Source organism: Atta cephalotes (assembly GCF_000143395.1).
Source record: "Atta cephalotes unplaced genomic scaffold scaffold00001, whole genome shotgun sequence".
Classification (NCBI taxonomy): Eukaryota; Metazoa; Arthropoda; class Insecta; order Hymenoptera; family Formicidae; genus Atta; species Atta cephalotes.
In genome coordinates, this window is record NW_012130065.1 from 4,647,041 (window position 1) to 4,660,858 (window position 13,818).

General features: G+C 31.7%; 1 protein-coding gene across 1 annotated transcript; it reads right to left on the reverse strand.

Annotated features, from left to right (window-relative positions):
* Positions 1-2,494: 2,494 nt before the first annotated feature.
* Positions 2,495-10,141, reverse strand: LOC105625427 (dopamine receptor 1). The gene is made up of 6 exons (XM_012206790.1): positions 10,072-10,141; positions 8,467-8,776; positions 7,337-7,478; positions 4,741-4,844; positions 3,469-3,751; positions 2,495-2,779 (listed from the first exon to the last, which is right to left on the reverse strand). Exons 2-6 carry the CDS (start codon positions 8,625-8,627, stop codon positions 2,495-2,497), a joined length of 975 nt encoding a protein of 324 aa, XP_012062180.1. The 5' UTR covers positions 8,628-8,776; positions 10,072-10,141.
* Positions 10,142-13,818: the final 3,677 nt, after the last annotated feature.

Here is a 13,818-nt window from a genome sequence, read left to right on the forward strand (position 1 = left end):
GTATACTATTGTACTATTACGTTTTACTTTTACTTACGTATATTATTATATATATATATATATTATTATATATATATATATATATATATATATATATATATATGTATTTCCCATGACTTTCGATAGACGTTACTATTTAGAAACACACCAGTATTTTTGAGTAACATCCAGCTTTTAATATTGTAGATTGGCTATCGACATTGTTATCGACGTTGCTTCATTAAAGAGATTGCTTGATGAGATTAGTATCCTAAGTGCTACACTTGGATTCTTCTATTAATTGATAAATCCCACTCTACGCTTGTCGTCGCTTAAAAAAAAGGAAAATGAATGAAGAAAAAAAAAGAAGACAACATTACGATTTCATGGTGGATTATGTCTTCGGGATATGTTTTGAAGTGGTTCCGGTGATTGTCTTAATTACAATAATTGATGTCTTCGCAAAATGTCGCATTTACATGGTCGAACACCACAGCCTTCATTCTTTTGCTATAAAAAAAAAAGAGATATTCCTCTATCGTGCGAATACGCAAAATGCGTTACAATGAAAATATCGCACTTTGAAGAAATCCACACGTTACTAATCACAATCATCATCGGTTAATCAAATCGTGACGATGGCCATAGAGACAGAGACACGACGTACGAAGTGTTCATTTGTAAAAGATGTTTACCATCTGAAAAAACCTGGAAAACTTAAAATTTTTATGGAATTTCTTTTTCCTCTTAAAAATCAGGGATTTTCATGAAATTTTATTGGTATCTATTCAGGGAAATTTAATTTTAAATTTAAATTCTGTTTTTCTGCAAATGTTATTTCTTTGATTATTTCTTGCTAATACAAAATGTTGATAATCGATTAGCAATAATAGGCCTATTCTTTTTAGCTGAATTTTTGCACTAATTCATCTTTCTTTCACTTCTTTTCTTCTGGAGAAAAAAGGAAGAAAGATGAAATGGTGCAAAAGGTTCAGAAAAAGAACAGGCCTAATGTGATAGATTGTAGGGAAAGATTTCGCGCATGCCGATTGTTTACATGCGTTGAAGGATTTTCGATATTTGTGTGATATTTGTGTACTGTCTAAAAGATGGACAAAGGTGATAGAAAATGATGGCAAATACTTTGACTAACCATTCATTTTATTTTAATAAAGAAAAATTGTCAAAAATACGCGGAAACTTTCTCTACATTTTAATATATGACATATGCATCACACATATTTAATTTAATTTAATTTACTTCATTGCAAAGCTCCATGAAAAGACTACATGTTAACAGAATAATAGACATAAAATGTAGTATAATAAACTGTAGTAGCTTGCAAATGGTTAGGCATCAGCAAAACTGCTGTTACAAAGCCTATCAACAACAAAAACCAGGACTAAGAAAAAAAAAGAATTTACGCATATTACGTAAGTTTTAGTGTGTTGTAAATTTTTATAAAATTAGAAAACAAGAAATATTCGATAGAAAAGAGTAACTTACTCTCTTCTGCGCTCCAATTGTAGACAACGAAAGATATAGTCTCATAGAATCTCTGACTTTTACTAATTTTCAAAATATAGTTTGTTTTTTTGCACTCCAATTTATTTCAAAATTATATTAAACTCTCTAATTTTTTATCAGAAATTATGAATAAAAATATCTAGAAAATATCCAGGAATTCTCAGGAAACTTTTTTACAAGATTTTAGCAAACACTCTGTTTAATATTTGGCAAACGTCTCGTTTTACATTGTTCCTGCATTTACTAATATTGCTTTTGTAGAATCTGATATCGAAGAAATACGAGCAACGCATGTTCTATTGGTCCAAGAGAATTCTCGGGTTAAATTAACGACTACCTAGAACACTGATTGATATTATGTGAGGAGAAATTCAATATAGCAGAGAGTATTATCCACATCCTCAGTTATGCTTATTTTACGCGACTGTATAGCCAGAGCACGATCGTTGCAACTGCAGCTGCAGTCTTCCTTTGAGCAGTTTGGCGTTCATTCCTTCGCGGATGCAAATACTAAACTTTAGTACGCGAGAGTAAACTGTGCTTGTTGGTACAGGCGATGCTGATTTTATGTACATTGCAAGTTCGTACGAAACAATAACAATAAGCGATATCATTCTATTAGAAGTTGTGCAATTTGCCATCGATGTATTTTTACAACGGTTTGCATTGCGAATTCGAAACAAATTTTAAAAGTAAACAAAGAATATAAATCTAAATGCTAAAATAAAATTATTTCGTATATTCGCGGAAGATCGCAGAAGTTTAACACGCCACTATGAAGAATGAATTTCTCTTGCACGAAGCATATTTTAATTCGCCCGTTAATGTTGTTATTCTCTGCCAGGATGATATCGGTATCTCCAGATTCGCAAATTCTTCGACGAGATATGAAGCACGATCGCGACGACTTCAAAGGTGAGCAGCGAGAGCGAGATCCAGGAAAGAAATTGTTTAAAGTGACCGAGAAAGTCGAAAGACAAGCTCGCTTTATATGGCACTGACGATGGTGTCGCGATGTCGTTGAGCCATGACGCCGACCTGGCAGCTGTCTGCGCTCGATCTCGGACTGATGTTACACTCGACCATGGAACCGTTCCGCTTCTGCACCACCACTGAACGGAATTCGCCGCACTCGCTGGTCGATGGCTGATTGCCTCGCGCGCGTGCCCCCTTCGTGAGGATCCTCTTGAACGCTTCCCGGAATTCAGTGTTGAAAATGCTGTAGATTATCGGGTTGAAGGCCGAGTTACTGTAACCGAGCCACGTGAGAACCTGTTTGAAAGGGAAAAACGACTTTGATATACCTTTATATAACGAAAATCGGAAAAATCCGCAAATAAAAAATTGTTCTATGTGTGAGAAAAAAATTCTCACTTTTCTTTAGAGGGAAGAATTTTATAATAGCAATTTCCATATTTTCGAGATTGATTCAGAATAAAAGATTTATTATGTCACTTGGAGCCGATCTATGGGTGCGGTAAGCACTTAGCCTTTTGTTCTAAGTTCTGTGACTTTTTTTCAGTAAAATGTTTCCGGTGTTGTCTTAAGCCGTAAGCGAGTTGGTCAGATCTCAATTGTAAAGTTTAAAGCTTAGAGCAACTCGGAGCTTAGAGCAAAAGACTAAAGGTCTACTATATCTATTGTAGATCGGAATTTAATATTAAAAATATTTCAATATTTCTTATTCATTAAAAAGATCAAGTGATAAAATTATTATAAAAATAAAAAAGTGACGAAAATCCAAACGTTAATCAGTATAAAGGACATAATTATTGAAAAGTAAAAAAATCCTATTTTTAACACAAGAAATATTAATTAAAAAGTAAAAATAATCAATAATGATCGTTTGATATTTTCAGTTAATCTTTTCTTTAAGAGAAAAAAAGAATTGGTTCTGAAAAATTTAAAAAAAATTCAATTAAATTGAAACGAACAACTTTGAAGTTTGCAAAAAATCGCACCTGGAACGCTCGGTGAGATATGCAGGTCTTGCAGTAGGCTGCGACGATATTGACGCAGAAGAAGGGCACCCAGCATACCAGGAATACGCCCATGATTACACCAACTGTGATCGCGGCCTTGTGGTCGGACACATGATAAGGGCTGGTTGGCTTCGTCTTCGTCTGCGGCTTCGGTGGCTTGCAACGACTGCTCTTCGAGCGAAAACTCTTGGCCATGGAGGTGTCCGGCAGCTTCGTCACTGCTCGGATACTTTTCACGTGTTTCTGCGCGTAGCAATAGAGCCTAGAAAAGGAAGCATTCCCTAATGCATGGAATAAAATTCTCTTCATTTTTCAGTCATTCGTATTATTATTACACGGAAAGCTGAAATAAAAGTTTAAAAGTTTAACGATAAGTAAGATACAATAAAACTCTCAAGTTTTACAAATTAAAGAAAGATAAGGAAGGGGAAGCGTTAGCGCGATATTTAGTGCGTAGTTACTTATTACAAAAAAAAACACTTTAATTATTCACCTCATTCGCAAAGTATAATATGCATCTGTATTCTGTATGCGTTTCGATTTACTTTTAAATTATTATTCGGAGAAAGAAAAATATAAAATATAATTTAAAAATCAACAAAAAGAACAGTTTATTGAAGTATATAATTTACCTGAATACAGATTTAGATAGATACAGATCTGAAAATAATTTCGTTGGATCAAAAATAATTGTGTAGGAAACTCAAGCATGATAACAGACGCTGTTAAAAATTTTGACACTCTAACAATCAGTTTAAACGTATATAATTATTTTCATAGTCCAACAAAATTTTCAGATCTAAATCTGTATTCAGCTAAATTATTATATATTCCAATAAACTATTCTTTCCGAAGAGAACACATCCAATCTTGATGGTGATATACAATTACATTTTTATATAAAGAAATGAAATCAAGTGGAAAGAAATGATTCAACCTATTGGAAATTTATCATTCGGCATCCGACGCATTGTTCCGCTAAGCGAATTGGTGGTACGTTCGGTATTGTTGCATACGTGTTTTATATCTTCTATAGATTTTTAAACGAAGATGCGAGCTTTTTCCGAGCGCATTGTTTTTATCTTCAAACTCATTCGGGATTGCGGATTACCGGAGCTAGTCATGTTTTATAGAACGTTATATGAGCTACGTCACTCAGAGAATATGGCGAACGATTATGGTAAGAGTGCGAACTAAAAAGTTAAATTAATTTGCGTCTGAATAGTGGTGGGCGTCAGTGGGCGATCTTACCTGCAATAAATACCCAGCATTACAATGCAGGGCACGTAGAAAGATATGCAAGAGGACACCACCGCATAGGTAGGTGTAATGTCTAGGGCACACGTAGGGTGCTCCTGTAAAGGTAAAAGATGAATAATTAACGAGAGAAATGACAAAGATTGCGCAAATTGCAATGTTTCAGATGCAAACGATGTGACAGGATAAAACGAAAAATTTCATTTTTGGGATGAAGTGTTAGCTTCGTATGAAAACAGCTGATTTGTATTTATGTCGAGAAATTGTATGTCGCTCTGTATGAGAGCGACAGACTCGTAACCAACAAGTCATGAGTTCAAATTGTGTTATCTTGTATATACAGACAATTTCAAAATTTGTACTTAGTGAGAGCTAGCTACAGAAAAACTCTTTAGATGAAAATATCACATTCTCTCATCCGACAATGCAAAAAATTACCCTCACAATTCTCATGCAGCACAGAAAAGTTACAGAAACATTGCAGAATGATTTCACTGAATCATTGCAATATTGCATGGTGGTTGCGAAACGTTGCTGAATCATTGCTGTAAGATTCCAACAATGTTAAGATGTCCGCTTTTTGTAATATTGCAACGAAACGTTTCAGCAATATTGCAATATAATATATTTTTAACGATTTGGATAAATTTTTTATAAAAACTCTAAAATCAAAACTATTTTCTATATATCTCACTAACTTCAATTTTTCTACAAATCGCGTTTCTAATGATATATGCTTTTCAAAAGCAATTTTTTATGATAAAATATTATTAATATATAATACCATAAAATATTATTAATAAATGTAATTCTGAAGAATAAATTTATTCCTAAGGATAAAGCATGTATGTGTGTATCTCGAGCAAATATTGGATTATCCGGAAAGTTCGTGCCGATGTTGAAGGAAAATTGAAACGCAGAAAATTTTAATTTAATAATGTACACTAAAATTTAAATTTTAGTCGGTAATCACACCCAATATTATCCATATTAATAATATAGTCATAATAATATAATCGCTTGATAAGTTAATCATGAATTAAATTAATTACAATGATTCTTTTCAATTTGAAGCCACTCTGAGTCAATTGAAATCGATTAAGAAATGACGGTATGAAATTTATCAATAAAGGACACTGATTTATTTCTGCGTGCATTAGGCATAAATACATCATCGATCACATAATTAATATTTCAATAAATCGTTTTTAGTAGCTTAATTATACTTATCATCTTATCCGATAATAATGCATTGTATCCAAACTCGATATTATATAAACTTTTAATCCATATTCAAAATAAATATAAAATTTAGCTAATGGCCGTCAAATGACCGTCAAATAATGGATTAATAAAGTTTTTTGAAATATAAAAATGGATTATATTAATTATTATATCATAAAAACGATTATTAAACTAAAAGATTATACTATATAAATATTATTAAAAAATTATATTTTTATATTATTATAGTAATAATTAAAGAATTACAGTTTTGTATGTAATGTTTCTGGAATATTACATGCATATTACTGACATATTGCAAGCATTGTTAATTTATATTTCTGTAATATCTTTGCAATGTTACATTGCAATCTGCAATATTGTAACATTGCAGCAATATTGGTTCAATCTTCTGTGCTGTGTATTAAGTCTAACTTTTTATTAATTTGTGGTTAAGCTTAACCACAAATTAACCAGATAACGAAAAATCGGACTTAATTGTGAGAGTAGTTTTTTGCGTCGATGAAAAATCAAAATAAAAAATTGGATCTTACTAATAACGAATTGCACGAGCAATCATTAACCAAAACTGAATTAGGAGTTAACACTATAAAATAGATTTAAGACTAACTTGTCAAGACATTTAAAAATAAATTTAATTCAACTTAATAAATCTATCAAAATCAGTGTAATTACTCTTTTAAAGCGGCTTTATTGCGTATCTGCGCATCATCTCTAATATTGCGTATTAAAATTTAAACGAATTACAATTTCATTAATTGTAAGAAACTTATCCAGTCAAACAAATTTATTTTTAATCCCTCTGGGTATTCGAAAGCAATAACATTTACGTATTTTTTTTTATAACACTTGATATGAATTTAATTTCACATGATTGATACCACCGTAGAGAATACTTGGAAATTTCCGTGCTGCATTCCACTTGGTATTTGCAACACTTTTGGAATCATTTCATCCTCGTTGCTTATCAAATGTTAAACAAGGAGAAATATTCACGAGTGCGTGAGCGCCGTGTAGAACACAGAGTAATATTTATAATTGTAAACTTTTTTTTAAATAATATTAAATGTGGGAAAAAGTTCGCGGCGTTTTTCCCGTTAGATGTAATGGGAAAAACGCCACGAATTTTTTCCCACACCTAATATATACACTTCAAATATTGAAATAAACGGATTCGTATTTTATAAATTTCTCATAGAAAGGATTATTCACTAATTAAAACCTATAATTTGTTCAAGAGCTGAAGTTCGTTCAGTAGAAAATCGTTTCATTACGTATTCAAACAGACCGTATTGAATTGCTGATATTAATAAATCAACGCAATTAAACTTCGCGGATATCTTACCTCCACTATCTCTTCATACATGGGTTGATCATCATTCCTATGAAGATCTAAACTGATCGGTACGAAGGATATAAGTCCTGCTAGAAGCCATACAACGATGATGCCACCAATGGCAACTCTCCTGGTCACCCAACGGCCGTACCTAAAACAACAACATTTGACAAACTCTATTTTAAAACTCTATAATTCTCATCTTTTTGAATTCTGGTGGAAATAAAGACCGGAATGTAAGTTAAATGTAAGGGGAAAGTGAAAGGAGAAAGTAACAGAAGCGTAAACAAAATTTCTAGGAAGCGTAAATTGAAGCAGCATAAAATATTTTTTTATGCTGTTTCAATTTACGTTTCATAGAAGTTTCGTTGACATTTCTGTTTCTCTCTCTTTTATATTTATATCTCGCATGCTCAGATTTTTATTTTTATAAGGGAAAATTTATACTCATAATTTTTTAGGAATTTCTTAAAATATTTTCAAGTATAATTTTAATATTATTTTCTAACAATTTTTGTTTAACTATTTGAAACTCTCCGCAAAATTATATCTCTCTCATATAAATAATTTTATCCTGTAAAAATGTCTTTTAACCACACTGAAAAACAGTTTTTAATTTACAAATTATTCGATAATCCTTCTTTGAAGATACAAATAATGATTTTGTTGAAATATTTAAAAATTTATGTAGATATTCTACAAATCTGAAAATAAATTTGGATTATGAAAATAATTATGTAGGAAACTCAAGCATGATGAGCAATATCGCAAAAAGTTTTTTAACATTATATAATAGCAAGTTTGAGTGACATAATTGTTTTGACAGAAAATAATTTCAAACAAGATACAATTCTATGTAAATAAAATAAGATTTGAATCCAATTTTTTGAGATTTAAGTTTTATTTTTTCTCAGTATTTTTTGACAGTTTCCTTTAGTATAAGAGATCAAGATTATCAAACTTAAATTTAGAATTTAGATCAAATTCAAATCTTATTTCTTTCAGAATTGTATCATGTTCAAAATTGTATCAACTTATCCTATTTAGGTTATTTCCAACAAAATTATTTTCAGATCTGTACTTACCTAAATTTTAAGATACTTTAGCAAAATTTTGTTTTTTCGGTGTCGTAATCTCACCTAAGGGGATCCTTGATGTGTATGTAACGATCGAGTGATATGGCGCATAGATTCAGAATAGAGGCAGTGCTGCACATAACATCGAAAGCGATCCAGATGTCGCAGAACCACATTCCGAAGATCCAGTAGCCGAGGAGATCGTTGACCCCGGCAAAGGTCATCACCAGCCCACCGACGAAGAGGTCGGCGACGGCCAGGGAGGCCAGGAAGAGGTTGCCGATCCTCCGTAGTCCGCGGTCGGTGTAAATCGCCACGCAGACCAAGACGTTGCCAGCAACGGAGAAGAATATCAGGATCACGAGGAGGAATCCTACGGATATCGTGGAGATCCGTCTAGCGAAGAATTGCCAGGACACGCTACTGTTCAACCGTACAACATATCGCCCCTCGAAGCGCGTTGGCCTTTAAGAAATCCGACGTCGTGTTGGTCGATGAAATATGATTCGTTGCTATTCATCGAATTCAATTGAAGGATGAATGAGAAGAGCCGGGTCATGCTGATACAGCGCAAATATTGGTATTACTACTAGTATTGAATGCTGTATAATGAATATATATTTTTTTCCGAGAAATTTTGAGATATACGTATTAAAACTTTTACTACACGATATAATAAATGTTATTTATAAAGGATCTCGGAAGTTCCGACTTTCGTCTTAATAAAATCATTTCTGGGGAAATTGGCATTACTCATCGGGAAAAATTCGAGAGTGGCCGTAATCTCCTGTAACTTTTAATATTTGGCGTTACATGTATTTCTATAATTAATATGTTACAAACGCGAATGTTGAAAAGATGGTATACAAGTGAAGCTGAGTGAACAAAATGAACAAAGAGCCGATAAATCCGTTCTGGTTCATGTGCATATCCCCTTTAAAAGGCTAGATTCAGCAGAGTATATAATTCGCTTCGTGAACCTTTATTTTATCGATAACGTAAGCACCATAGTAAAGTAATTTATGCTAAAACGTCGATCAGGACAACTCTTGCTGTCTCTTACAATTTCAGGCAAGTCTTCTGCATAGGCTGCGACTCTTTAAGAAGGATTTTATCTTATATCTGATTTTATATAAACGTTTTACTTGAAGGAAAAATTAAAAATATTTCTAATTTTAAATATATAATAAATTGTCACACTTCAATGTATTTTGATAGATCTTAAAAATATTGTTTTTAAAAACAAGATCTAGACTTTTGATTTTTCGTCTATTAAATCTTAAATAAAAAGTCTCTACACAATTAAAATTCTTTCATTTCTAGCAAAAAAATATTACAAGATTATAGTATAGGAATATTGTATGAAGGACATCGTTGGAGTTTCGTGATGAGTATCGATGTGACAGAAATTACGACACTCTCGGGACATGCCTCTAATCATAATTTATTTGATTCTATCGATTATATTAAGCAGCAAGAGAGCGTTCAAAGGATAAGGGTAGCAAAAAGGTGTCGAGAGAGAGAGAGCTTAGGAAGAGGGAGAGAAAGGCAAAGACTACCACCGATATGATTGGACGGGGTCAGATCGGAGCTTCCGAGAGTAGACACTCTTGGGAGGCTGTCTTCGAGGGGCGATTCGCGATCGATCAAATGGAAAGTTTAGCGAACCAACTACGAGCACCGACAGCAGCGAGAAAGCGTCTTCAGGCAGATCTTCTTCCCCGTCTGTCAGGTTACTCTGCGAAAAGACAAAGAGAGATTGTATGAATGCGAGGCTTATTGGAGTTTGATGATTTATGCGAGGCAGGGGAGACTTAATTGGAGTTAGCTTAAGCCAAATTATCATAAGCGCGACTACATAACAGCTGCAGCCACAATTGACACATCTACAGTGAGACAAGGAATAAATAAAAATTAATTTGCGTGGAAAGAAACGCAGGGATATTATAAAGATGTTGACGTTGCAAGGATTAACGTCTTTGATGTTTTTCTAGAGCTTCAAATCTTCTTCTTTTTCTAGTTTTTTTTTCCCCAGTAAAGACACATACACGTACTTTTGAATGTCTCTATATCGCATTTTATGGTAGAATCGTACGATAAAATCATGATAAAAGAATGTTCTGCCGCGCTAACTTGCCGTTATCCATGAAAGGATGGTTACAGCTTTTTTTATTCTTTATTTTATTTCACAGATGCTATTTCCCATCTCGCTATCTTGGCATAAACGTGGAATTTCGAAATAATAAAGTTGCTTTACTTCTGTTTTTTTATGGTGGCGCAGGTAGGCGCTACAATTATTTACGCTGAGCGTATATATAGTCCAATGTATCTCGCTTGTAATTACGATTTTAAAGTTAATACTTTGGTGCAGGATTTATTTACCGGCCACGAAATTATTTTCTCTTCGTATTTTACAATGTGATACAAGTCAAAATTACCAATGATTCAACTTAAAATGTGACAAAAAAATCTGAAGATTACTATTTGAAATCTGCACATTTTTATGTATAATAATCGATATTTACGCAAATTTCGTGACTAAATATATATGCACTAAGAACAAATATTCATTTGATCAAATTAATTCAGTTCGTCTTTATTTCTTTTGTCGGAGAATGTATGTATCTGAGTCAAATATAATTAATATATTTACATTCTTTTGAAGAATGTAAATTAATGTATTTACATACATTCTTCAAAAGAATGTATGTAAGAGAGAAAGATAAACTAAATTAATTTTAGTTAAATGAAATAAAGACCAACTAAATTATTTTAATTAAAGAAATAATTTTTTTGCTCAGTGTGACATATGGATAAAAAATAATCGCTTCAATTTTTTTTGCAGCAATTAACAGTATACGGAAAAAATGATTTTCCTGAAGTATCTAAAAATTTAATAAAATAATTTTGTTGGGTTATCAAAATAATTATGTAGAACGTTCAAGCACAATGGACAATGTTGCAACAAATTTTACATTAAACATTCTAGCAAGTAATTAGTACATTTTATGTAATTATTTTGACAGTCTAACAAAATTATTTTCAGATCTATGTCTAGTTAAATTTAAAAAAAGAGAATAATGGCTAATAACAAACAAATAATAGATGTTAATTTTAAAAAGATGTAACTACAATTTTTCAACAATAACATACATGTAAACCAATAAAATATATATAACATTTTAACTTCACTTAATCTTTATCAGTTAAAAAAACATTTCATTCAATTAAACATATTAGATGTGGGAAAAAGTTCGTGGCGTTTTTTTAATGCCATCTAATGGGAAAAATGCCAACGATAATACTTTAACTTAATTAATAAAATTGTAATCTAAATAAATATAAATTGAAACAGCACATTTCGTCAGAATAAAGAACAAAATAAAAACAGTATACACGTGTATATATTACGTATTAAATTTTTGAATAGTTTAGCAAAATCTTCTTTTCGTATAGGCATTACAATTATCCGTAGATATATAGCCTGATATATAGCCTGATATATTTTTTGTAATTATGGCTTTAAAATTAATACGCTGGTGCGAAATTTATTCAACTATATTACTCTTTCATCTCCTGTTAATACAGTTCAATGCATTATTCTGAGGATTTGACCTAAAATGCAACGGCAAATTCTGATGACACCTATTAATTTGGACTATATGCACATTTGCAATCCACATTTACATAGATTTCATGACTAAATACATAATATGCAAGTCGAAAATAAATAACTCATGATCCTTTATATTCGCGATATTCAATAGTGTTTTACATTATGGAGTGGCTCGTCTTTAGGCAGTCAATCGTTCCACGTTTCGTTTCTCGAGGGTGCAATAATCTGTGTAACACGTCACATTGAAATCTCACCGCGGAAACTTTCGAAAGTGGAGCGATGTTTATCGATTCATTAGATATGCAATACAGCATACGGCGCAACCACTTTATATTCTATACTCACGCGGCTTATATTATATATATTATATATTAAGTCGTACGCCCCTCTTACTGGAGAACACTTTTCGTTCGAAATTTCGCTCGTGGAATAATTACGTCGATGCAAATTATGCACCTGTGCTTATGAATTTAAAATAAGCATAGCTGTGGTAAGCGACAACAAGCGCTTTTACGTATCTCAAAATTCCAGTTTAGAATTTCCCGGATAGAATTTCTATTTCGAGTTCTATTTGAAATCGCTTGGTGCGCGATTTTCTTTCGTCTCAATTTTTCGCTTGATTGCACTCGATATCTAGCTAATTGTTCCGATTCATCCTGTCTTTTCGCAAACGTTCTGCCTCAGATCTGACTCGCGCTAAGATTTCCTATTACTCAATATCAAGTTAATATGTTCAATCAATTGTAAGTAACAGGGTTTTATTTCCGTGCATTTTATCGATGGGCATCGAAGATAAAAAAAAATTGTTTCTATTATCCTCACAAAAAGATTGAAAGAATCAACGTGTAAAGCATATAGGGATCCTGTAAAATTAAAATAAAAAAATGTTATTTGCTCGAGATTGTTTTTACATATTATATATTTCGATCGGGTCAACATATTAAATTAGATCAACAATGTTAAATTAAAAGACCAAAACATTTTGCAACATAAATATGCTTTAAAATGTATAACTGTACAAAATAAATAAAATTTTTGTTATAAATGGCCTGCTCAATACGAATATTTTAAATATATTCTAAATATTTATATTTTTCAAAAATGCATTTAATGAGTTTAAATGCATTTTTGCATTTAAACTCGTAAATGTCATAAGAATACAAAGTTTTGCTTCCATACTTGCCATGTCATATACTTAAATATACATGATTTTATCATTTCTGAAAAAGATTAATATTCCAAGAAGGAAATGAAACGAATTAATATTAATCTAATCTTTGTATATATCTTCAAACAGTTCGTATTACAGAAAAATATAAATATCATTTTTTATAAAGATTTTCAACGTTAGTAAAAAATATATATATATTATATATATATATATATATATATGTACATGAAGACAATGATTTTGCTAAAATATCCAAAAATTTAATTAGATAGGTCTAAGAATAATTATGTTGGACTATCTAAATAAATTATATTCAATACTTATGCTGGTTATTGAAATGTCAAAACTTTTTATTATGCATTTTAATTATACATGACTATTCTACACATAATTATTTTGGTTAACATAGTTACTTTTAAATCTGTATCTTAATTTTTATAAACTTCAGCAAATTCCTATACAGACAATTATATACATGTATAATATTATATATAATTATATATATTTTATATACATATTACATATAATTACACACACACACACACACACACACACACACACACACACACACACACACACACACACACACACACACACACACACACACACACACACACACACACACACA